Raw genomic sequence first — 27,928 nt, 5'->3', positions numbered from 1 at the left:
CATTGTATTTTATTGTATCTACTGTGAATGCCCACAAGAAAATCAATCTCAGGTTGTTTCCTATAGTGAGGGAGCCTAAGCTCAGGACACAGCCTCAGAATAGAGGGACAACCATTTGAAAAGCATTTGAAAAGGAGATGAGGAGGAATTTCTTTAGCCAGAGGTGGTGAATCTGTGGGATTTATTGCCACAGGCAGCTGTGGAGGCCAAGTCATATTGAAGACTGAGGCTGATAGATTCACGATCAGTCAGGACATGAAGGGATATGGGGAGAAAGCAGGAGATTGGGTCTGAGAGGAAAATGAATCAGCCATGATGAAATGGCAGAGCAGAATGGCCTAACTCTGCTCCTATATCTTATGGTCTTATATGGTGACATATATGCACTTTGAACATTGTCTATTATTGAAATATTTTAAAACCCACAAAGCAGGGTAGAGCAGGAGATATCAGTTTAAGCTGTTTAAGAAACCAGACTACACATAAGGCAGTTCAGTTCTCTTCGATTTCACTTTGCCAGATGGTGTAGGATTCCTAAAAGCCATATGAGTTTTATTGTGTCATTATATGGCAAGTATTATCTTAAGATATTCAATAACAGGACAAACAGACACCCCATAAAATTCTTGAGCTGTGGACAACACAATATACAAAAATTTTGAAAGTGTGCACCAAGCTCAAGGACAGCTTCTAACTTGCTGTTAAAGGGCTATTGTATGGTTCCTAGTACGATGAAATGAACTCTTAACCTCACAACATAACTTGTTTATGGCCTTATTGTCTGCCTGCAGTGCACTTTCTCTGTCATCTGCAGCATTGTAAAAGTCATGGTTTCAGGGTGAAAAATGAAAGGTGTAAGGGGAACATGAGGAGGAACTCCTTCACTCAGCAGGTGGTGAGAGTGTAGAACGAGCTGCCAGAGGAAGTGGTGGATGCAGGTTCAATTGCAACAATTGAGAACAATTTCAATGTGCATGGATGGGAGGGGAATGGAGGGCTATGGTCCAGGTGCACGTCAAAGGGACAAGGTAGATAATAGATTGGCATGGGTTAGATGGTCTGAAGGGCTTGTTTCTGAGTATAGTGTTCTATGACTCTATTCTGTTATTAATTTTTTGCATTACCTCAACATATTGAAGTTGAAATTATCTATATGAATGGCATGCAAAACCAATTTTTTTCACTGCAGCACGCACAATATGCTGGAGGAACTTAGCATGTTTGGCAGCATCCATTGAGGGGAATGAACAGTCAATGCTTCACTGTATCTCTATACACATGTGACAATAATGAACCGATTTACCCAACACGACCAGTATCTGAAGAGACCATGGACTTAAACATTGACCCAATGCCATTTCCTCTTGAATGCTGTGTGGCCTACTGAATGATTCCAACTTTTATGTATAGAAAATGGACTGAACTTGTTGATATTGTATCTGAACACTATCATTTAAGCAGTCATATACTGATAATTTATTCAACTTACAGCTAACAACACCAATAAACAAACATAGTAATAGCATATTTTGATATTAGGATTAGAATCAGGTTTAGTATCACTAGCATCTGTCGTGAGATTTGTTCTGTTGTAGCAGAACAATGTAATACAATAATAAAAATTACAGTAATACATACACACACACATATTTAAATTAAATTAAAATAAGTAAAACTAGTTAAATTAAATAAGTAGTGAGGTAGTGTTCATGAGTTCATTGTTCATTCAGACTTTGATGATAGAGGGGAAGAAGCAGTTCTTGAATCATTGGGTGTGCTCCTTCAGGCTCCTGTACCTCCTCTCTAAAACAATCATTAATCCCCAATCCATAATATAAAAAGCTTTTGTTGTTTGTTCCCTTGTACCATCAATTTTCAGGCCATTCCAATCAGGCACTTTTAATAATATTATTTTATTTGTGACTGTATGTGCTATTGTAACTATATGTGCTGTGTGTGACTGTATGTAGTGTGCTTTACACCTTGGCCCTTCAGGAATGCTGTTTTGTTTAGCTGTATACATGGGTATACGTGAATGACAATTAAACTTGAACTTGTTAAGCTCGGTTTTAATTATTTCTCCCTTTTGATTGTTAATGCAAATAAAATTCATAGATTCATGGATATTTGATTTCGCTAATAATTAAAATATGTGAATGAAATGCTTTAATGAGGTAAATCCCATCCAAGTACTCACGGGTTTATATTGTGATGTGCTTCTGAATGAAATTTAATTAAAACTTACTGAGATTAGGAGTTTAAACGATATTTTAAGAACAAGGTCATTTTGAAGTATGTTAATTAAGTTTGAAAACATTTCAGATTAATTTGGTCAGACTGCCCCAATCTGTGAGAGGGAAATGGTAATGTGGGAACAGGTTATGTAAGCTGGAATACAGTCAGAGGAAATGGAGCTTACACATGTGGTCGAGATAATTTTGATTTGTCATGTTGTGCATCCAGCTCTGAAACTTGATGAAAGACTGTAGCTCCCCTTAATCATTCCAACTGGACTGGTTTTACACTGGTACATTCCAACAACTTCTTTCTGAATGTCATAATAGTCTTCCTTCAAAGGAATTACTTTCCAAAACACTTGATATATGCCAAGGTTTATAAGCCCTTCACGATACTACTTTGCCAAAGTTTATTGTTGGCACATCCAATGATCAGACGATCCAAGAGTGTTCATTTTATTAATTGCATCCAAATTTAGAAATACAACTTCAAAATTTAAGATTCAAGACAGTTTAACGTGTTTCCAGTGCACAAGTGTAAAAGAGAATGAAATAATTGTTAATCTGGATCAAAAGCAGCACAAAAACACAAGATAAAGAATGCAATAATTAAAAAGAAACATAATAAATATAATTATGTCAGATAGCTTATGTACACAGATTGATTGTATGTCCATAAAGTAATGCTAGGTACAGGAATGTCAGTACATAAGGTAACTCTGATAGGAAATGATAAAGTAGTGGTGGTTGGGGATGTAGAGGGGTGGGTTTGTGGGTGAAGGTGTTGATTAGCCTTATTGCTTGAGAGAAGTAATAGTTTTTGAGTCTGATGGTTCTGGTGTGGATGCTACATGGCCTCCTCCCTGTTGGGAGTGGGACAAACAGTCCATCAGCAGTGTGGATGGGATTCATGATGATACTGGCCCTTTTACAGCATCTTTCAGGATGTATGTCTTTGATGGTGGATAGGATGGTGCCAGTGATGAGTTGGGAAATTTTGCTACCCATTGTAGAGCCCTCTGGCCTGCCAGTGTTGTTTCCATATGACATAGTGATGCAGCTTATTAGGATGCTCTCTACTGCACCTCTGTAGAATGATGTAAGCATTCATTGATGTTAAGAGGCACAGATCAAGTTGTTGACTGGAGACTTTTTCTCCAGGCAGAAACGGCTAATACAAGAGGGCATAATTTTAAGGTGATTGGAGAAAAATATAGTGGGGCTATCAGAGGTAAGTTTTTTTTTAACACAAAGAGTGGTAAGAGTGCTGGCAGGGATGATGGCAGAGGTAAATACATTAGGGTATTACAGATAGGCACATGGATGAAAGAAGAATAGAAGGCTATATGGGAGGGAGGGATTAGACTGATTTTTGAATAGGTTAAAAGGTCAGCACATCGTCATGGGCTGAAGGGCCTGTACTGTGCTATGGTCTAGGTTAACTGATGTTAATGTGGTTCATCCATATACAGTTCCTCTCCATCTTCAGACCTGATGAGATGGCATCCAATTGGTCACAACTTTTAGATAAGAGACCTCAGGTCCAAACTCATGAGCTCCTGCCAGTCCTCAGTTCTCCCAATTCACATTTGCTCCAACATATTTACAAGCAAAAGACCTTAAGACATAGGAGCAGAATTAGGCCATTCAGCCCATTGAATCTGCTCCGCCATCATGGTGATCCCTCCACCTATCTTAGTATCATCTGCAAACTTTGCCACAAAGACATCAATTCCATTGTCTAAATCGCAGATAAACAATGTGCAAAGTAGCGGTCCCAATACTGACCCCTGAGGAAAACCATTAGTCACTGGCAGTCAACCAGAAAAGGCCCCTTTATTCCTACTTGTTGCCTCCTGCCTGTCAGCCATGTCAGTATCTTTCCTGTAATGCCATGGGATTTTATATTCTTAAGCAGCCTCATGTGTGGCATCTTGTCAAACACCTTTTGAAAATCTAAGTAAATAACATCCACTGCCTCTCCCTTGTCCACCCTGCTTGTTATTTCCTTGAAGAACTCTTAACAGATTTGTCAGGCTTCCCTTTACAGAAACTATGCTGACTTTGACTTATTAAAATAAGTCATTAGTCTCCAAGTACCCTGAAACCTCATCCTTAATAATAGACTTCAACACTTTTCCAGTCACTGAGGTTAGGCTAACTGGCCTATGATTTCCTTTCTTTTGTCATCCTCCCTTCTTAAAGAGTAGAGAGACATTTGCAGTTTTCCAGTCCTCCAGGACCATGCCAGAATCAAGTGATTCTGGAAAGATCATAACCAATTACCTGTTATCTCTTCAGCAACCTCTCTCAGGACTCTGGGATGTAGTCCATCTGGTCCAAGTGACTTATTCACCTTAAGACCTTTGAGTTTGCCTAGTCCTTTGTAATAACAATGGCACTCACTCCTGCTCCCTGACACTCAAAGACCTCTGGCATACTGCTAGTGTATTCCACAGTGAAGAATAATGTAAAGTATCCATTAAGTTCATCTGCCATTCCTTTCTTCCTCCTTTTCAGTGATCCAATATCAACTCTCACCTCCCTTTTACTCTTTATATAACTGAAAAAAACTTTTAGTATCTTGCTTTGTATTATTGGCTAGTTAGCCCTCATATTTCATTTTTTCGTTTCTTCTAGCTTTCTTAGTTGCCTATAAATTAACCTTCTGGGAATTTTGCGCGAGGACTCCTAAGTCCTTCTGCACCTCTGGTCAAACACGAGGAAATCTGCAGATGCTGGAAATTCAAACAACAACACACACAAAATGCTGGCGGAACACAGCAGGCCAGGCAGCATCTATAGGGAGAAGCGCTGTCGATGTTTCGGGCCGAGACCCTTTGTCCACCTATCTTTGTATCATCTGCAAACTTTGCAACAAAGCCATCAATTCCAGTATCCAAATCACTGACAAACAATGTGAGAAGTAGCGGTCCCAATACTGACCTTTGAGGAGCACCACTACTCATTGACAGCCAACCAGAAAAGACCCCTTTTATTCTCACTTGCTCTCTCCTGCCTGTCAGCCATTCCTTTATCCTTGCCAGTACCTTTCCTGTAACACCATAGGATTTTATTTTATTAAACAGCCTCATGCGTGGCACCTTATCAAATGCCTTCTCAAAATCCAAGTAAATGACAACCACTGCCTCTCCTTTGTCTATCCTGCTTGTTAGTTCCTTGAAGAGCTCTTAACAGATTTGTCAGGCAAGACTTCCCTTGACAGAAACCATGTTGACTTTGACTTATTTTATCATTAGTCTCCAAGAACCTCAAAACCTTGTGCTTAATAATGGACTCCAACACTTTCCCAGCTACTGAGGTTAGACTAACTGGCCTATAATTTCCTTTCTTTTGCCTCGCTTCCTTCTTAAGGAGTGGAGTGACATTTGCAAATTCCCTGTCCTCTGGGACCATGCCAGTATCAAGTGATTCTTGAAAGATCATAACCAATGCATCCGTTATCTCTTCAACAACCACTTTCAGAACTCTGGGATGTAGTCCATCTGGTCCAGGTGACTTATTTAACTTAAGACCTTTCAGTTTGCCTTGCACTTTTTCCCTTGTAATAACAATGGCACTCACTCCTGCTCCCTGACACTCTGGCACACTGCTAGTGTCTTCCACAGTGAAGACTGATGCAAAGTACCCATTAAGTTCATCTACCATTTCTTTGTCCCCCATTACTACCTCACCGGGATTATTTTCCAGTGGTCTAATATCAACTCTCATCTCTCTTTTATTCTCTATATGACTAAAAAAACTGTTAGTATCCTGCTTTATATTATCAGCTGGTTTGCTCTCATATTTCATCTTTACCCTTCTTATAGCTTTTTTAGTTGCCTTTTTGTTGGATTTTAAAAATTTCCCAATCATCCAACTTCCCACTCACTTTCGTGACAAAGAAAGTGACATATGCCCTTTCTTTGGCTTTTATGTAGTCCTTAACTTCCCTTGTCAGACATGGTTGCCTACCCCAGCAATTTGAGAACAACTTCTTTTGTGGGACATATCTATTTTGCACCTTATGAACTATTCCCAGAAACTCAGCCACCTGTGCTTTGCCGTCATCCCCACCAGTATAATCCTCAAATCTGCCTGGGCAAGCTCCTCTCTCATGTCTCTCCAATTCCTTTTATACCATTGTGATACTGATTCATCTGACTTGTGCTTCTCCCTCTCAATTGCAGTATGAATTCACTCGTATTACTATCACTGCTTCCTAAGGATTCCTTTATGTTAAGGTCCCTAATAACATCTGGGTTATTACACAACACCCTGTCTAAGATGGCTTTTCTCCACTAGCTGCTCTAAAAAGCCATCTCATAGGCATTCAATAAATTCCCTCTCTTGCATTCTGATACCAAACTGAATTTCCCAGTACCATTACATATTCAAATCCCCCATTAGAATTGTACCATTATCCTTATTACACCCCTTTTCAGTTCCCTTTGTAATCTCAAGCTCCACATCTTGGCTACTATTTGGAAGCCTATATACGATTCCCATCATGGTTTTTTTACCCTTGCAGTTTCTAACTCCACCCACAACGATTCGACCTTCTCTGATCCTAGGTCAACTCTTTCTAAAGCTGTAATCTTCCATCTCTTACCAACAGAGCCACACCACCACCTATGCCTTTCTGCCTGTCCTTGCAATATAAAATCTATCCTTTGATATGAAGCTCCCAACTATAACCTTTCAGCCACGACTCAGTGATGCCAACAATATCATACAAAACAATCTCTAATTGCCCGACAAGTTTGTCCACATACAATGTGCATTTAAATATAGCACCTTCAGTCCTGCATTCTTCGCCCTTTTGAATTTTGCCTCTGTGGTACAATTTAACTCTATGCCCTGTATACATTTGTACCCAATCATTGACTGGCCCTTCCTTATAAGACCATAAGAGCATAAGACATAGCCATTTGGCCCATCGAGTCTGCTCCACCGTTCATTCATGGCCGATCCCTTTTTCCTCTCCTCAGCCCTACTCCCCAACCTTCTCCCTGTAACCTTTGATGCCGTGTCCAACCCAGACCTGTCAAGCTCTGCCTTAAATACACCCTAGCCTCCACAGCTGCCTATGGTAACAAATTCCATAAATTCACCAACCTCTTGCTAAAGAAATTTCTCCGCACCTCTGTTTTAAATGGATGCCCCTCTATCCTGAGGCTGTGCCCTTTTGACCTAGAACCCCCATGATGGGAAAAATCCTTTCTACATCTACTCTGTCTAGACCTTTCAATGTTTGAAAGGTTTCAATGAGGTACCCACTCATCCTTCAAAACTCCAGGGAGTACAGACCCAGAACTATCAAACGTTCCTCATATGATAACCCTTTCATTCCACAGTGTCCTCCACAGTGAAGACTGATGCAAAATACTCATTTATTTCATCTGCCATCACCTTGGCCCCCATTATTATTTCTCCTGCCTTATTTTCTAGCGGTTCTCTCATCTTTCTTTCATTTTATACATATTTGACAAAGCTGTTACTATCCACTTTGATAACGTTTGCTAGCTTGCTTTCATATTTCACCTTTTCCTTCCTAATGATTCTTTTAGTTGCTCTCTGTAGGTTTTTAAAAGCTCCCAATTCTCTACCTTCCTGCTAATTTTTACTTTTACATTAGCTTTGACTTGCCTTGTCAGACGTGGTTGTACTATTTTGCCATTTGAGTATTTCTTTGTTTTTGGAATACATCTATCCTGCACCTTTCTAATTTTTCCCAGAAACTCACACCATTGCTGCTCTGCTGTCATTCCTGCCAGCAGCTCCTTCCAATTTACTTTGACCAATTCCTCTCCCATACCACTGTAATTTCCTTTAGTCCACTGAATACTGCAATGTCAGACTTTACTTTCTACCTATCAAAATTACATCCATCATCTACTTATAAACCTGCTGGCTCATCTTCAGCTCTATCATACTGGTTTCCATCCCCGTTATATTAGTTTAAACCACTCCCAACGGCTCTAGCAAACCTGCCTACAAAGATATTGGTCCTCCTTGGATTCGTGCAATCCATCTCTTTTGTACAGGTCACACCTGCCCCAGAAGAGTCCCAATGATCCAGAAATCTGTATCCCTGTCCCCTGCTTCAATTCTTCAGCCAGGCATTTATCTGCCAACTCATTCTATTCCCATCCTTACTGTCACATCACTGACATACTGACACATTCCAGTCAGATGTCTTTCTACCAAACTGTAGGCATAGGAACATCAGTGTGAAAATAGCAAAAGGCAGGAAAATTAGGAATTGTTACATTAGAAATTAAAAGAAGTCAACAAAAAAAGTAAATGGCTCTGTGCTCTATGGGAATCTAGTGTTAAGTCAGACAATCCACAGAGAACATCCAAACATTTTAAAATGGTATTAACATTTTACTTACAAAGAACTTCAAGGTACATGGACTCGGAGTCCTGGCCAATTGAGTTTCTGGCTTTGCACTCATATTCACCCGAGTCAGTGTGCTGTATGTCCTTGAGTGTCAGTGAAGAAACTCTTGCATTGCTGCGAACTTCAATCCTCTCGTCCATGGTCTGCCGGGTAGAGAGAGATGTGATATTAACAAGGTGTGGAAGGACTGATCATACACCTGAAATTCACATCAGGTACAGGTTGAGCACCGATTATCCAAAATGCTTGGGGCCAAAAGTGTTTTGGATATGGGATTTTTTCAAATTGAGTAATACTTGCATCTATATAATGAGATACTTTGGTGAAGAGACCCAAGTCTAAACACAAAATCCATTTATATCACATATACAGCTTATACATATACTCTGAAGGTAGTTAATGTCATACATTTTACAACTTGGTGCATGAAACAATAATGTATACTTTGAACCATCCGAAAGGTAAGCTATCTTGGCCACCCAACTAACACCCACAAAATGCTGAAGGAAATCAACAGACCAGGCAGCATCTATGGAAAAGAGTACAGACAATGTTTTGATATGAAACCTTTCAGCAGGACTCACCCAGGTAGACTGTCAGTGGCTGTTTGGCATCACCTTCTTTCCTGATTCTGAATTTATGTATTACCAGTAATCAGCTTTTGTCATACATGTGTTCATCACACATATGTACTAATGCAGCCATTCAGTGTGTTAGATTTTCATAAACGGCGATCTTGGCAAACTCATTAATGAATTTCTCTGCTGTTTTGTGATCAGCAGACACCTTATTACCACAAATCTTTGAACATTTAATGCTGGGCCTTTTCTTAAATTTCTGCAACTAGCCTGCTGAATATTTACAACTACTTTCAATTTTCAGCTCATCATGATAGATCTTTGCTTAAGCAGCGTATGATCACTCTGATGCTGACAAATCCATTCTTTCAATACACAATTGAGATTTTTTCACTTTTTCGCTTTATGCAGTGTTTTTCTATTTTTCATTAACTTCTGTTCATTACATATGAGGTCACTTCTCAAAACTGTCTGTGGTGTGAAGTGACTTGCACATCGCATGGGAACCTTCCCAGTGCCTTGTGGAATTTTCCATTTGTGACGTCATGTCAGCACTCAAAAAAACTGGATTTCAGAGGGTTTTGGATTTTGGAATTTTGGTTAAGGGGTGCTCAACCTGTACTGGAATTCCATTCCTTTCCCTCGGCATTCTCTGGGTCTGCATTCCATACAGAATTAATTCCACACAAAGAAATTGTGCTGATCAATTTAGTCATTAACAGATACTTTGAAGTTCTATAAACTGATTAAAAGCTGTTTCCTCAGCTATCAAATCCTAATTTAGTGTAATTAATAGATTTGAAAACAGCAACAATATACAAAAGAATTTAAGTTACTGATGGTGAACTGAGATGATTACAATCCTGTGAAACTTTAATCAATAATATTTTGCAATATAAAAACATTCTGCTTTGTTCAAGCTGCCTTTGGGGTGATGTTTCACTTGTTTACTTTTATCCAAACTTTTACTTTTTTCACTTGTTATCTGAACAGCACTAGGTCTGATTATCAATGGTTTCATATGCAATGAAAATCTATCATACCAATAGATGCTGGTCATACAGTGAATCCTGTCTATGTGTGATAGTGGGTGGTGGGAGGATGGAAAAGGGGCATCTTTTGCTGTTGTTTTGTGTTGTTGCTGTTGTTGCTTGTGTTGTTTGGGTTGTGTTGGCTGTTAATGCATTTTGATGTACATGTGATCAGTTAATCTAACTCTAAATCCAGTACAACCTACCTGCATTGAATCCAGGTGGAACACTAGAGTAAGTTTGGCATTAAAAAAACGCTGATGAAATTAGTATCTTCTTTAATTCCTTCCTTTTGTACATATCTGTCCTTAATTCATCTTCTGCTCTCTCTGTCTATTTCAATCTACATTTCCCTTGACACATCTTGCCTTCCCTGTATCAAGTACTTGGATGTCACTCTCCTTCCTGAGTGCTTTCCTGCTTCAGGGGCAACATACTTCCACAGTCTCCAGAAATATGGACCCCTTGATCCATAACCCCAGTGGGAGAGGCTCAGACTCGGTATCACCTTCCTCTTCTATACACATCCCAATTCCCTATCTGCAACTTCTGCACTCTATGATAAAGTCAGAGTCACAGAACACTACAGCAAAGAAACAGGTACCTTGGCCCATCTAGTCTGTGCCAAACTGTTAATCTGCCTAGTCCCATCGACCAGCAGAATGGGACCATAGCCCCCTATACACCTCCCTTCCATGTACCTATCCAAACTTCTCTTAAATGTTGAAATCCAGTCCACATCCACTGACAGCTTGTTCCACACTCTCACCACTCACTGAGGGAAGAAGTTTCCCCTTAAATATTTCAACCTTATCATTAACCCATTACCTTCAGTTCTAGTCTCACCCAACCTCAGAGGAAAATGCCTGATTCCATTTATCCTATCTACACACCTCATTATTTTGTATATATCTATGAAATCTCCCCTCATTCTCTCACAAATAGGATTCATTCCTACTCCCACATGCCCTGGATATTCTCTCCCATTAGGCAGAAGATGCAAAAGCCTGAAAGCACGTACATTGGGCTCAAGGACAGTTTCTATCCCACTGTTAACATAATCTTGAATGGAACTTGTGTACAATCAGATGGACATTTGGCCTCAACAATCTACCTCATTATGAATTTGCACTTTATTGTTTACCATTTTTTGGTAGTTTTTACACATCATTCTATATCATTAGAGTTTTACCTTGTTCTAGCTCAAAGAATTGTGCAATGATTTGTTCAGTGTGAACAGTAAGGAAGACGAGCTTTTCACTATATTGTGATACAAAGGACAATAATAAACCAATACCAATGAAATTAAAATGAATTAAAATGACACACAGAAATTACATAAAATTCACATAGGAACCATGTATCTGTTTTCGATCTGCATTGCATTTATTATGTTTATTATGGTAGTCATGCCCTCTCTATTCCCCTTTTCCCAACCATGATTGCCCTCTTCCTGCCCCCTTCCCACTGTCAGTACACAATAGAGACCCGTATCAAAATGAGGTTTATCATCACTCACAGATGTCATGAAATTTGTTTTTTGCAGCAATATAGTGCAATACATAAAATTATTATCGTACTATGCAAAAGTCTTTGGCATCCTAGTTTTTTTTAATATATATATGTCTCAGAATTTTGCACAGTACTGTATATATTTCAGTTTAATTTATAGTCTTTTTATAATGTATTGTAATATACTGTTGCCACAAAGCAACACATTTCATGACACACACCAGTGTTATTAAACGTTATTTTGATTCTCCTCTTTTGTTTAGCTGTATACATGTATATGGTTGAATGACAATAAATTTGAAAGCCTAATAGGCAAAGAGGGTGGGAAAGAGTGCAAGGCGAGGAAAATGGGAGAAAGTCTGCCATTCTGCAATGCCGGGACTTGCAAGAGTATTTCCAAATCTGCCATCAGTTTGAAGTATTTACATTGGTGTCTTTAAATTCATGACAGTTTCTTGTAAACAGGCCAGAAAATGTGATGTATTATTTGGAAAATGAAGGAATCATATACTTGATTTACTATCTATGACAAGTGAAGCTAAATGAGATAGAATTCCAGCCAATAAAAGAAGGAAAAGGTAAACATATTAATCAACTGGTAGAGTTGCTGCTCAAACTGTTTGCCAAGAATTATTATGAGACACTAAATAAAATTTATAGCTGACGTGGTAAAACGAACACTGTGAAATGGTCAAGTAATACTTGGGAGCTCTGCAGACTCAACTTGTCTCCTGACATTTGGATTCCATCCTCCTGTTTTTGGATACAAGTTGTTTCATTGTCTTTAAGTCCTGATGAAGAGGCTCAACAGAAATATCAACTGTTCATTTCTCTTCTGACCTGCTGAGTTCCTCCAGCATTTTGTGCGTGTTGCTCCAATGTCTCTATAAGCTTTTTTTTTCCTGAGCCTTGCCTGTATTTTTAGCACTAAATGCAACTGTGTACACTGTGCATTGGTCTAAGGTCAAGTTTCTCCTTCGTCTGATACAAGGAATATCTTGGGAAGCTTCCTTGAACATCACTTAATATACCGTCAGTATATTTGACAGTATATTGATCTTGAGGTTTACATCCATATATCTCTCAAAGCTGCAATGCAAGCTGATAATGTGATTCAGAAGGCATATGGTGTGTTGGCCTTCAGTAGTATGGGGACTGAGTTCAAGAACCATGAGGTAATGTTGCAGCTCTATAAAATTCTGGTTAGACCACACTTGGGAGTATTGTGTGCTGTTTTAATCGGCTCATTATCGGAAAATTGTGGGAGCTTTAGAGAGAGTGCATAACAGATTTACCAGGATGTTGCCTGGATTACAGAGCATGCCTTATGACGATAGTTTGAGTGAGCTAGGGCTTTTCTCTCTGGAGTGAAGGAGGATGAGAGGTGACTTGATAGAGGTGTACTCGATGATAAGAAGCATAGAGAGTGCAGAGAACCAGAGACTTTTTCTCAGGTGGAAATTCTAATACAGGAATTCCCAATCTGGAGTCCACAGACACTTTGCCTGATGGTATTGGTCCAAGGCAGAGAAAAGGTTTGGAACCCCTAGTCTAATACGAGGAGGCATAATTTTTAAGGTTATTGGAGGAGAGTATAGACGGAATATCAGAGGAAACATGCTACCATGGGTGGTGGTAGAGTCAAATACATTAGGGGCATTTAAGAAACTCTTAGATGGGCACATAGATCATAGAAAATGGAGGGCTATGGGTGGATCAGTTATGATCAAACAGCAGAATTAGGCCATTTAACCTGATGGGCTAAATGGCCTAATTCTGCTCCTATGTCTTATAGTCTCATAGTATGGCCTTCTATACAGTACCTGTAATTGTTCAATGAATTTTCCAGTAATTATGGTACAGTGACTTCTGTATTTCTCTAGAAACTTCTTAGTTTTCAGTAGCAGATTTCATGCTGCTTGAATCTGGCTATTTTATAGGTTAGTTGTTGTAATTGGAGTTTTTGTTATCCCTAGTCGTGGTGAGTATGAGACAACCACGACTGCTTTTTCCTTAGTCTTTTCTCTGTTCTCTTGACTCCTCTTTCTTGTTTGTTTCTGCTCTTGTATCATTTAATAAAACAGTCCTACAGAAGGGTGTCAGCCCAAAACATCGACTGTTTATTCACTTACATGGATGCTGTCTGATCTGTTGACTTCCTCCAGCAGTTTGTGTGTGTTGCTTTGGATTTCTAGCATCTGCAGAATCTCTTGTGTTTAACTGTCATGTCCCCAAATAAGAAGGATCTCACTTCAACAGGAGGCTCATGGCTGAGGTCCAGGTTTGTGGGTTTGGTGTCCAGCAGGCAGACACAGACAGGTATGAGACATCACCACTCATGGTTAAGGCAGATATTTCTAATGTCTTTGTAAAAGCAAAGTGTTGCTGGGACACTTCTCTCTGCCAGATGTTTCCTTTACAGCTGCTTCCCAAGTATCCCATTGTAGAGCATCTCAGAATCAGATTTATTATCACTGGCATACTGTATGATGTGAAATTGCAGATCAGGCAGCATGAGGTTAGTACCTTGTGTGCATGCTATGCTGGTGTGGGAATCATAGCGACACTTGCGGGCAGCCCCCAGTAATCCTCAAATTGTGTTCGTCAATGAAGCCAGTCTTCACACACAAGAGATTCTACAGATGCTGGAAATCCAAAGCAACATATACAACACACTGGAGGAACTCAGGAGGTCAGGAGAGGAATAAATAATTGATGTTTCAAGGTGAGAACCTCTATCAAGACTGAAGGATCTTGGTGTTTGTGACATGAAATTTAATGTTTTGCGGCAGTAGTACAGTACAAAAACGTAAAATTAATAAACATTGTTTATTTGTTCATTAGGCACCATGCTGTATGATGAGGACAATCATGGTATTTCCATGACCATGATTGTTCTTGGCAAATTTTTCTACAGAAGAGGTTTGCCATTGTCTTCTTCTGGGCAGTGTCTTTACAAGACGGGTGACCCCAGCCATTGTCAATATTCTTCAGAGACTGTCTGCCTGGCATTCGTGGCTGCATAACCAGGACTTGTGATGTACACCAGCTGCTCATACAGCCATCCAGTGCAAAAATCTGAAATTACTATACATCACAAAATGAAGTCAGTAGTACCAACAATAAAGGAATAATAAGGTAGTGCTTATGGGCCATTCAGAAACCTGATTGCAGAGGGGAAGAAGCTGTTCCTAAGTTATTGACTGTATTGCTCCCTGATGGTGGTAATGAGAAGAGGGCATATCCTCAATGGTGAGAGTCCTTACTAATGGATGCCACCTTCCTGAGGTGCTTCCTTCTTGACGGTGGGAGGACAGGCCCAGGAAGGTTCTCTCAAGCTATTGCAGCTGAGCCCAGCTGAATACTGTGGCACCGTTAGCCTAGCAGTTAGCGCAATGCTTTGCAGTATCAGATGATCTCCAATTGGGGTTCAATTCCTGCTGTTGTCTGAAAGAAGTTTATACATTCTCTCCATGACTGTGTGGGTTTCCTCCAGGTTCTCCGGTTTCCTCCGATGTTTCAAAGACATACGGGTTAGGGTTAGTAAATCATGGGCATGATTTGTTGGCGCCAGAAGCATGGTGACATTTGCAGGCTGTCCTCAGCATTTATTCAAAGTGCATTTGGTCATTGCCATAAATGACACATTTTGCTGTTTCTATGTCCAGTTTCGTGTGAGAAATAAAGCTCATCTTGATTAAGTTCTCAGTAAAGAGGTTGGAGAGTCTTCTCCACTTTCTCCTGTTGCTGAAAGCATAATTTCCAGAACAGAGGGTGGGGGGAGGGCAAGCTGGCTGGTAATGGCAAGCTCTCTCTCATGGATCCCCTGTTATCTTTGATGCTCTCTTAACTTGAATTACTTCCCCTCCCCCCATCTTCTTATTCTGGCTACTGTCCTCTTCCTTTCCAGTCCTAATGCAGGATCTCAGTCCAAGACTTTGATTGCTTATTCCTCCCCACAGATGCTGTCTGACTTGCTGAGTTCCTCCAGATTTTGTGTGTGGTGCTCAAAATGTCCACATCTACAGAGTAGAATTTCTTGTGTTTATATTCCTTTGGATTACCAATGACTAGAACCTTATTTGGACCTGTCAATACCATAGCAACAAGGGACAATCACAGGATGGGTATCTAGCAGCTAGTGACTCACCTCCTGACCTCACAAAGCCTTTCTACCATCTACAAGGTGGAAGTCAGGAGTGTGATGAATATCTGGATGAATGCACCTCGAACAATACTCAGGGATATTGATGATACGCAGGACAAAGCAACCAGCTAGATTCGTATCCATCCATTACCTCAGTTCCTTCCCAACTAGCGTACTATAGGCAGTCTGCACCATCCATGCCAATATGTAGTTACTTGGACAACACCTCTCAATGAGTGCCAGATGAGAAGGGTATAGGCAAGGGAACACCATTGCCTGCAAGGGATAATTTCACTTAACTTCACTTGCCCTATCATTGAAACGTTCCCACAACCTATGGCTTTACTTTCAAGGACTCTTCATCTCATGTTTTTGATATTTATTGTTTATTTATTTATCATTATCATTTATTTTGTTTTATATTTGCACAGTTTTATCTCTTATGCACAGTGGTTAAATGCTTAAGTTGGTGTGGTCTTTCATCGATTCTATTCCAGTTATTTGAGTATACCCGTAAGAAAATGAATCTCAGGGCTATATATGGTGACATATATGTACTTTGATAATAAATTAGCTTTGAACTTTAGGTTAAACAACATCCTCACTAGTCCTTCATTGCTGCTGCATTTATATTTGGGGCAGTGTCATAGTGTAGCTGTTAGTGTAACGCTATTACAATACCATTGTTCCAGTTTCAATTCCACCACTGTCTCTTCAGAGTTTTCACATTCTCCTTGAGATTGTGTGGATTTCCTCCGGGTGCTGTGGATTTATCTCACATTCATCTCTCAAGAGGTGACTTGGGAACGGGGGAAGTAGAGTCTGTGTGGATTGAGCTGAGGAACAGTAAGGTTAAAAAGACCCTAATGGGTGTTGTGTACAGGCCCCCAAACAGTAGCGTGGATATTGGGTACAAGTTGATTAGGGAGTTAACATTGGCATGTGCTAAAGGTAATGCAGTCGTCATGGGAGATTTCAACATGCAGGTGGACTGGGAGAATCAGGTAGGTGCTGGACCCCAGGATAGGGAGTTTGTGGAGTGTCTAAGGGATGTATTTTTGGAACAGCTTGTGCTTGAGCCAACCAGGAACGAGGCTATTTTGGACTTGGTGATGTGTAATGAACAGGAATTGATAAGTGATCTTGAAGTAAAGGAGCCATTAGGAAGTAGTGATCATAACATGATAAGTTTTTATCTACAATTTGAGAGGGATAGGGGCAGATCAGAGCTGTCAGTGTTGCAATTAAATAAAGGAGACTACGGAGCCATGAGGGAAGAGCTGGCCAAAGTTAAATGGGCGGATGCCCTGGCAGGAAAGACAGTGGATCAGCAGTGGCAGATATTCTTGGGGATAATACAAAAGATGCAAAAGCAGTTCATTCCAATGAGAAGGAAGGATTCAAAGAGGGGGAAGGGGCCACAGTGGTTGACAAAGGAAGTCAGAGATTGTATAGCATTAAAGAAAAAGAAGTATGACAGGGCTAAGATGAGTGGGAATACAGATGATTGGGAAAGTTTTAAGGAACAGCAGATCTTAACTAAAAAAGCAATACGGAGAGAAAAAATCAGGTATGAGCTCAGTCTAGCCAGGAATATAAAAGGGGATAGCAAAAGCTTTTTTAGCTATGTGAAGAGAAAGAAGATAGTTAAGAACAATGTTGGCCCCTTGAAGAATGAATTGGGAGAAATTGTTATGGGAAACAGGGAAATGGCAACAGAATTTAATGCGTACTTTAGATCTGTCTTCACCAGGGAGGACACAAGCAATCTCCCAGATGTATGGATGGGCCAGGGTCATAAGATATCAGAGGAATTGAGACAGATTGACATTAGGAAAGAAACTGTGATGAGTAGACTGGTAGGACTGAAGGCTAATAAATCCCCGGGTCCAGATGGTCTGCATCCGAGGGTTCTAAAAGAGGTGGCTCAGGAAATTGCGGATGCATTGGTAATCATTTTCCAATGTTCCTTAGATTCAGGATCAGTTCCTGAAGATTGGAGAGTGGCTAATGTTATCCCACTTTTCAAGAAGGGAGGGAAGGAGAAAACGGAGAACTATTGCCCTGTTAGCCTAACGTCAGTCGTGGGGAAGATGCTTGAGTCCATTATTAAGGATGAAATAGTCGCACATCTAGATGGCAGAAATAGGATTAGGCCGAGCCAGCATGGATTTACCAAGGGCAAATCATGCTTGACTAATCTGTTGGAGTTTTTTGAGGGTGTAACAAGGATGTTAGACGAGGGTAAGCCAGTGGATGTCGTATACCTAGATTTTCAGAAGGCATTCGATAAGGTGCCACATAGGAGATTGGTGAGTAAAATCAGAGCTCATGGCATTGGGGGCAGGGTTTCAACATGGATAGAAAACTGGTTGGCAGATAGAAAGCAAAGGGTAGCAGTGAATGGGTGTTTCTCGGACTGGCTGGAGGTGACTAGTGGGGTACCACAGGGCTCTGTATTGGGACCACAGCTCTTTACGATTTATGTCAACGATTTAGATGAGGGCATTGAAAACTATATCAGCAAGTTTGCTGACGATACTAAACTGGGTGGCAGTGTGACATGCGAAGAGGACGTTAGGAGAATACAGGGAGACTTAGATAGGCTGGGTGAGTGGGCAGATACTTGGCAGATGTCATTCAATGTGAATAAATGTGAAGTTATCCACTTTGGAAGCAGGAACAAGAGGGCAGAGTATTGTCTGAACGGTGTAGAGTTAGGTAAGGGAGAAATGCAAAGAGACCTAGGAGTCCTAGTTCACCAGTCAATGAAGGTGAGTGAGCAAGTGCAACAGGCAGTGAAGACGGCAAATGGAATGTTGGCCTTTGTTACAAGGGGAATTGAATACAAGGGCAAGGATGTCCTTTTGCATTTGTACAGGGCCCTGGTGAGACCACACCTGGAATACTGTGTACAGTTTTGGTCTCCAGGTTTAAGGAAGGACATTCTGGCAATTGAGGAAGTGCAGCGTAGATTCACTAGGTTGATTCCTGGGATGGCAGGGCTGTCTTACGCAGAGAGATTGGAGAGATTGGGCTTGTACACGCTGGAATTGAGGAGATTGAGAGGGGATCTGATTGAAACGTATAAGATAATTAAAGGATTTGATAGGATTGAGGCAGGAAATATGTTCCAGATGTTGGGAGAGTCCAGTCCCCGAGGGCATGGATTGAGAATAAGAGGTCAGTTATTTAAAACAGAGTTGAGGAAGAGCTTCTTCTCCCAGAGAGTTGTGGAGGTGTGGAATGCACTGCCTCGGAAGACGGTGGAGGCCAATTCTCTGGATGCTTTCAAGAAGGAGCTAGATAGATATCTGATGGATAGGGGAATCAAGGGATATGGGGACAAGGCAGGGACTGGGTATTGATAGTGAATGATCAGCCTTGATCTCAGAATGGCGGTGCAGACTAGAGGGGCCGAATGGTCTACCTCTGCACCTATTGTCTATTCCAAAGATACACGGGTGCGTACGTTAGTTGGTTGTATGGGTGTAATTGGGTGGTGCAGGCTTGTTGGTGGAAGGGCCTGTTATTGTGTTGGATTTCTAAATAAATAGATAAATCACGTGATTTCCTTTTCAACAATACTGAGGGTGCATGCTTAACACATCATGGAAACCAGTCTCCCCTCCATGGACTCTGTCTACACTTCTCACTGCCGAGGCAAAGAAAACAATCAAAGACTCCCACTCACCCTGAACCTTCTCTCTTCCCTTTTCCTTTTGTGGAAGGCACAAAACCCTGAAAGTACGTACACAAGCTGCATAAAGTAATTGAGCAGTCCTCTAATGCAGTAAGTGGACTGTTGATCTCACAATCTACCTTGTTATGGCCATGTACCTTGTTGCTTGTCTGCACTGGACTTTCCTTGTAACTTGGAACACTTCATTCTGCATTCTCATATTGTTTTCCCTTGTACTACCTCATTTCACTTCTGTACTTAAGTGATCCATAGAGACTGCCACCCTCAGGCTAGAGGAGCAACACCTTGTATTCCATCTAGCTAGCCTTCAATTTGATGGCATGGCAATCAATTTTTCCTTCTTCTTGTATTTTTTTCCTCTCTACCTCTTCCCTCTTCTATTCTTCACTCTGGCCTCTCACCTCTTCTGCTCACCTGCCTATCACCTCCCCCTGGTGCCCATCCTCCTTCACTTTTTCTCATGGTTCACTCTCTTCTCCTACCAGAATCCTTGTCCTCCAACCTTTTCCACAATTACCTCCCAACTTCTCACTTCATCCTCCCTGCCCCACCTACCTGGCTTCACCTACCACCTTCTAGCTAGTCCTTCTTCCCCTCTCACCCTCCTCCTTATTCTGGCATCTTCCTCTTTCCTTTCCAGTCCTGATGAAGAGTTTCAGCCTGAAACATTGACTATTTATTCACTTCCACAGATGGTGCCTGACCTGCTGAGTTCCTCCAGCATTTTGAGGGGTGGAGTTTGAACCATGAAGTTTGAGGGTTAAAGTTTGAGGCATGGAGTTTGAGGTGTGGAATTTGAGGCATCAAGTTTGAGGGGTGGAGTTTGCGGAGTTTAGCTTCAGCCCTGGTGTTTGAGGGTTGGAGTTTCAGGCATTGATTTTGAGAGGTGGAGTTTGAGGTGTGAGGATTGAGGAGTGGAGTTTGAGGGATGGAGATCATACGTGTACCTCATACACGTGACAAAAATAAACTAATTTACCAATCATAAAAAGTGCAGTGGGTCAAGAAATAAATAATAACAACAAGAATAAGAATAATGAAATTAACTTCTGAAGGGTAATTATGGAAAAGATACTAAATATTGGCTGAGCCTGCAAAGTCCAGGTCCCAACAATTAATAAGCAAATACCTTTCCACCAATTGCAGTTTGTCTGAATCCTGCAGTTTCTGTTTATATGCAGTTCATGGGAATGAACTTTAACATCTTTGTTCTGGTAATAAAACTGATGAAGCCTTGGAGAATGCTAAGAGTTTAAAAGTTCTATAACACTTCCATTTCCAAAAGTAGCCTATTATGAAAGATAATAAAATTGAAATGACTGCAGATGAATTGTGCAACTCAGCTTTACTGTTCCCTCTTTTCAGTCATTGTGCAATGACCCAGACTGTGAGAAGATTAATGAGAAATCTGAGTGAAGTTGTATAGAATGGGGGCTGTAATTTTCCACACAGAGGTTGCTGTCATTCTTTGTCATACAGATAGCTTTTACACTTTGGGATTATACTGCCTTCAACTTTTTCTTGTTTACACATGAAATTTAAACAAGAATAAACACATTGATGCATTTTGATTCATTTTCTGAAGCCCCTTTATTTATAAGTGCTAATATAAAACACATGGCATGGTAGCATAATTGTTAACGCAATTGCCTTACAGCACCAGCGATAACCAATTGGGGTTTGATTCCTGCAAAGAGTTTGAATGTTCTCCCAGTGACAATGTAGCCTGTTCTCCCAGGTGGTCCAGATTCCACCCACCTTCCTGAAAAATGCTTTGTGGTAAGTTGTTGTAAACAATTTTAGTTTATGTATTCTATGGTCCTGCTGACTATACATGCATTTGTATGACAGTGACATTCAAGTGTGAAAAGTTATATGCAGTTAGATAATGCATTCTACAGACATATAGATAGGGTAAGTGAGTTGTGGGCATGCTAGTTTGGCCCCAGAAGCATGGCAACACTTGCATATTGAATGTGTTGGTCATTGACACAAAACGATAGATTACACTGTATGTTTCAATGTTTTGATATAAGTGTTAAAAAAAGTTAATATGATAAAGCTAATCTGAATAATTTCATGCATGTAACCTCACCTGCATGTTGAAAGATTCAACTTTCTATGCATACATTCAGCTAATTTCTGCTGTCATCTTAAGTTTCACTGAAGCCAACTTTTAGATTTGAAATTCTTTTCTCTTCTTTTCATGCTAGATGTCAATGAGTTGGATGACAGAATTAATCGCCTTGTGGTCAAATTTGCAAATAATACAAAGAGATGTGGAGGGTCAGGTACTGTCGAGAAAGGATGGAGTCTGCAGAAAATAGTCGGCATAGACTATTTTCTAAATGGGGAAAAAAATTCAAAAATCAGAAGTGCAAATGGACTTGGGAGTCCTTGTGCAGGATTCTCTAAAAGTTAATTTGTAGACTGAGTCACTAGTAAGGAAGACAATTGTAATTTTAGCATTCATTTTGAGAAGACTGGAATATAAGAGCAGGAATGTAATGCTGAAGCTTTACTAAACATTGGTCAGACCACACTTGGAGTATTGTGAGCAGTTTTGAGGTCCCTATCTAAGAAAAGATGTGCTGGCATAGGAGAGGGTCCAGAAGAGAAAGATTCTGGGAATTAAAGGATTAACGTATCAGAAGTGTTCAATATCTCTGGGCCTGTACTCACTGCAGTTCTAAGAATGAGGGGGTGGAGATGTCATTAAAACCTATCAAATTTTGAAAAGTCTAGACAGAGTAAATATGGAGAGGATGTTTCCTACAGTGAGGAAGGCTGAGACCAGAGGTCACAACCTCAGAATAGAAGGGCGTCCATTTAGAACAGAGATGAGAAGGGGGAATTTCTTTAGCCAGAGGGAGGCGAATCTGTGGAATTCATTGCCATAGATGACTCTGGAGGCCAAGTAATTGGATATATTTCAGGCAGAGGTTGATAGGATCTTGTTTCGTCAAGGTATTGGGAGAAGGTAGGAGAATGAGGTTGAGAGGGATAATAAATTGGCCATGATGGAATAGCGGAGGAGACTTGAGTGGCCTAATTCAGCTCTAATATCTTATGAAAATTGTAATTCAGTTTAAGCGATAAACATGAAGAAACTTTGGCTTCAGCTTTGACTTGCTACCAGACTTCAGTAATAATAAACCAATGGTGCTCAAAGGCAGACAAATGTGTATGTGACAAATAGAGCTAACCTTCAATCTTTACAAATACATTTTGGTGGGAAGAATACAAGGACACTTAGCAGTTGTAGGGTGCAAGCTTAAGTGGGATGGAAGAATCAAAAGATCTCAGAGCATAAATATTGTAATTACTGAAATCTGTGCCACAAGTAAGCAAGGGCAGAGAAAATATAAAGCTTAATATGTACTGTCTTTTGGTTAGACCTCACTCTGGATACCGGAACATCATGGAGGATCCACCTACACTGCTCAAGGACCATTTGTCCTATTCCCATCAGGGAGGAGGCTACTTAGAATCCAGGCCAGGATAACCAGACTCAAAAACATTTACTTCCCCCAAGCAGTAAGGCTGATCTTAAACCCAAAAATAGTGAGGATGTGGATCCTGAATTCCATAGCTGAGGTGAACAGTGCAGAAATAAGGGGGTGGCTTGAGAAATAGAAGAGGACGAAGGGATGAGAGGGTCGCTTTCAGGGACTCTACATCTCACGGTCTCAATATTATTTGTTTATCTAGCTGCCTGCTATTTGCATTATTTTGAGGCACAAAATAGAGGAATGTCCACTTAGAACAGAGATGATAAAGAATTTCTTTCGACAGAGGGTGGTGAATCTGTGGAATTCATTACAGACAACTGTGGAAGCCAAGTCATTGGGGTGTATTTAAGGTGGAGGTTGATAAGTTCTTGATTAGTCAAGGTGTGAAAAGTTATGGCGAGAATGGGTTAAGAGGGAAATTGATCAGCCATGATGAAATGCCAGAGCAGACTTGATTGGCTGAATAGCCTAATTCTGCTCTAATGTCTTATTGTCTAATTTGTCTTCTTTTGCACATTGTTCATTCGTCAGTATTTATTTATGTATAGTTTTTCACGAATTCTATGGTATTTCTTTACTTTGCTGTAAATGAGTGCAAGAAAATGAATCTTAGGATCGTACATGATAACTTTGATAATAAATTTACTTTGAACTTTGACGATGACAGAACAAATAAGTGGGAGACTTGAATGGACCATAAACACCTGTATGGATTATTTGAGATGAAAGGCTTTTAATGGGTTCTTTGGCAATGCATTCTCCTAATCACTGACTCAATTTTGCTCATGACTGAAAACCAAAAAATTTGCAGATGCTGAAAATCTGAAATAAAAACAGAAAGTGCTAGAAAGACTCAGCAGGTCAGGCAGTAACCATGCAGAGAGAAAATAGTTAACAAATCAGGTCAACGGAGGGCAGAGGATGTTTTGATGAAAGGTCACCCAAACTTGGAACATCAACTGTGTTTCTCTCTCCATGGAATGTTGCCTGACTGGCTTAGAACTTCCAGTGCCTTGTTTTTATGTCCTGTTAAAGAGTTCATTCTATTATCAACAAACTCACCATTGGCCTAATTTTCACACTGATCCCTTGTGCCAAACGGAACTATTTTGTGCTAGGATGCTCAGGAAGTCGAATGGAATTGTTCAAGTTCTTTGTGAGTATTGGTTCCTAATGATTAGCTGCTCAGGTTACAAAGGCTCATGTTAAGCAAAGAAATAACTATACAGGAGGAAAGCAGAAGCACTAGGTTCGAATGTAAGAAATCAGTGGCTTGTGATGGTGAGCTTTTCTGTGTCTGAGCAGTAATTTCAATCTTGATTGTCAGTTGCAAGCTGTAGTGAAGGAAGATTTCTTTAACAGTGTTAAAACTGCTTACATTTTACCAGCCTGCGTTTAAAAATCAAATGAGACCAAAAAAATAGTGAAATGCACGTAACATCTCGGTTACCTAAAATATTAAAAAAACTGCAAATGCTCGAAATTTGAAGTAAGAAGAAAATGCAGATATACTCAGAAGGTCAGGCAAAATCTAAGGAGAGTGAAACAGCATTAAGGGACAAGTTAATAGCTTTTTCATCATAAGTTAAAAATCAAACAAGTTTTGCTTCAGAGAAGGAGCAGGAATGTACAAAAATAAAGAGAATGTCAGAGTGGAAAGTTATAATGTATGGCCTATTAAAATTGATCCTGTTGGAAATTGTGCACAAAGTGCAGGCATATGCTTATACATTGCGATTATTAAATCAACTTGGGAGGAAGCTGTGCACTGAAGATACAGCCGAGGGATGTCAGAATGACTTGGACATGTATCATTACCAGACCTGGTGGTCTAGGACGGAAGAGCATCTTCAAACATTGGCTGGCTACAAATGAACCTGACTGGGACTGAAGCTTTTTTCATTGATAGCTAGCTGAGATAGTGATAGGACTACGGTGGGAAACTTTGTCACATGGTGCAAGCAGAATCATCTGCAGCAATGTGAAAAAGACTGAGGAGCTGGTGGTGGACCTGATGAGGGCTAAGACACCGGTCACCCCTGTTTCCATCCAAGGGGTCAGTGTGGACATGGTGGAGGATTACAAATACCTGGGGATACGAATTGACAATAAACTGGACTGATCAAAGAATACTGAGGCTGTCTACAAGAAGGGTCAGAGCTGTCTCTATTTCCTGAGGAGACTGTGGACCTTTAACATCTGCCAGAAGATGCTGAGGATGTTCTATGAGGCTGTGGTGGCCAGTGCTATCATGTTTGCTGTTGTGTGCTGGGGCAGCAGGCCAGCATTAGGCCAGCCATCATTCGTAAGGCCAGTGATGTTGTGGGGGTGGAACTGGACTCTCTGACGGTGGTGGAGTCTGAAAAGAGGATGCTATCCAAGTTGCAAGCCATCTTGGACAATGACTCCCGTCCAGTCCATAATGTACTGGTTAGGTACAGGAGTACATTCAGCCAGAGACTCATTCCATCGAGATGTAACACTGATCGTCATAGGAAGTCATTCCTGCCTGTGGCCATCAAACTTTACAACACCTCTCTCTCTGAGTGTCAGACACCCTGAGCCAATAGGCTGGTCCTGGACTTATTTCCACTCGGCATGATTAACTTATTTATGGTTTTATTTTGCTTTATTTCTACACTATTCTTGGTTGGTGCGACTGTAACAAAACCCGATTTCCCTCGGGATCAAAAAAGTATGTCTGTCTGTCTGATAGGCATTTTTTAAACTCTACATTAATTGAAGGATGGCATTGATGCATTGATCTGGTTAATGAGACCAATTCAGGTTCAAGGGGCTGTGAGGGGTAAGTTTTGTACTCAAAGTTGTGGATGCCTGGAATGTGCTGCCTGTTATGGCAGTAGAGGCAAATACATTGGGGGCTTTTAAGAGATGTTTGGATAGGTACATGAATGTAAGGAAGATGGAGGGATATGGACATTGTGTACGTAGAAGGGATTTGTGTTAGGGGGTTTTAAAATTTGCTTTTTGATTGGTTCAGGACACCACTGTGGGCTGAATGGCCTGTTCCTGTGCTGTACTGTTTTACGTTCTGTGAGAGAAAGGAATTTGAGACACGTAGGTCAATTTAAAACATGCTCTCCCCTTCTTCCTCCAGGGGTATGGAACATATTCAAAAAGTTTTACATGTATCACAGCACCCTCACTAATCTCCTGCATCTTCTTTCCTTCATGGAATTCTCTGCCCTATAAATTCAATCCATGCCGATCTCGATGCGACCTATTTTTCTGCGATCTCTGAGATGGCACAATGATATATCGATCATTATGAAGGATTGTATCTCTAGTCTGCCCTATACCTAAACAATAGCTGTCTACTGAGTCCATGTGTGAAAAATAGTCTGCTTTGTTAACAGAACCAAACTATTTTCTCCTCAGTCTGACAAATATCTGTAGTTATTCCTGTCTAATCCCACACACTTTTCTTCAATTAAAAGGGTAATAACTAATTTCAGTCATTATAGCGACATAAAATTCCTGCAGAATGACTTTTATCCAGATCCATTCCTTAAGTACTAGCTACTGCTTCACAATTTTCATAACATTAATTTTCACTGCATTTTAATTGTATTTATTTCAATTTTACCAAGCAATAGCAACAAGATGCCAAGTAAATACCAATTAAATTTTAATTTTACTCTTCAATTGTGAAAAAAAGCTACTGAAGGCTTGGTGATGGTAATTCAATTGACGTTTCATTGAAATTTCAGTCAATTAGCATCACTAAGTCCTCTCCACCAATGTTGCAAGGGCCTCCACTAACAAGAACCATAATTGGATCAGCCACAAGAAAGAAAGAGTTAAGAAATAACTTAGACATGTCCAGAGTTTTAGAACATAGAACCTTACAGCACAGGTTCTTATGTTCTATCTTCGGCCCTCGATACTGTGTTGATCTTTAACTCTACACCAAGATCAATCTAACCTTTCCCTCCTACATAGCCCTCCATTTCTCTATCATCCATGTGCCTAATTAAGAGTTTCTTAAATGCCCCTAATGTTTCTGCCTCTACCACCACTCCTTGCAGCGTATTCCATGCACCTACCACCCTCTGTGTATAAAACCTTCCTCTGATATCCCTCATATCCTTGCTAGTAGAACACAGAAAAGCACAGTACAGTACGGGCCCCTCAGTACACAAAATTGTGCTGGCGTTTTAACCCACTCTGAGCCAGATATCAAGCACTAATGTATTTGTATCTGCCTCTACCACTAGCTCTGACAGGGCACTGCAAACACTCACCACTCTGTGTAAAAATAAAAATTACTTCTGACATCACCCCTGTATGTTTTCCTCCAATCACCTTAACATTATGCCCCCCTGGTATTAGCCATTTTCACCCCTGGGAAAAAGTCTCCAGCTGTCCACTTATTTCATGCCTCTTAATCATCTTGTACACCTCTATCAAGTCCCTCTCATTCTCGTTCACTCCAAAGAGAACAGCCCACAGGAGAGGAAGAAACACAAGATGATAGATGAAACCGGGAGGAGGGGAGGGATAAAGTAAAGAGCTGTGAAGTTGATTGGTGAAAGAGGTACAGGGCTGGAGAAGGGGGAATCTGTCTGGAAAGAACAGAAGGCCATGTAAGAAAGAAAAGTAATCACCAGAGGGAGGAGATGGGCAAGTAAGGAGGCAAGGTGAGAGAGGGAAAAGGGGATGGGGTAAGAAGGGGAGGGGGGCATTATCAGAAGTTTGAGAAATCAATGTTCATGCCATCAGGTTGGAGGCTACCCAGATGGAAGATAAGGTGTTGCTCCTCCAACTTGAGTGTGGCCTCA

At 40.6% G+C, this 27,928-nt stretch overlaps 1 protein-coding gene across 12 annotated transcripts in view; it reads right to left on the bottom strand.

Moving 5' to 3' along the window:
* Positions 1–27,928, bottom strand: part of LOC132385203 (neural cell adhesion molecule 1-like) — a 786,620-nt gene that overhangs the window by 253,055 nt on the left and 505,637 nt on the right. For all 12 annotated transcript variants that reach the window (XM_059957108.1, XM_059957113.1, XM_059957106.1 and 9 more), the window contains one exon: positions 8,636–8,786. In XM_059957108.1, the coding sequence (XP_059813091.1) occupies positions 8,636–8,786 (151 nt within the window). The remainder of the gene's footprint in view (positions 1–8,635; positions 8,787–27,928) is intronic.

The sequence above is a fragment of the Hypanus sabinus genome, chromosome X2 (assembly GCF_030144855.1).
Source record: "Hypanus sabinus isolate sHypSab1 chromosome X2, sHypSab1.hap1, whole genome shotgun sequence".
Classification (NCBI taxonomy): Eukaryota; Metazoa; Chordata; class Chondrichthyes; order Myliobatiformes; family Dasyatidae; genus Hypanus; species Hypanus sabinus.
This window is presented reverse-complemented; position numbering and strand designations above follow the sequence as displayed.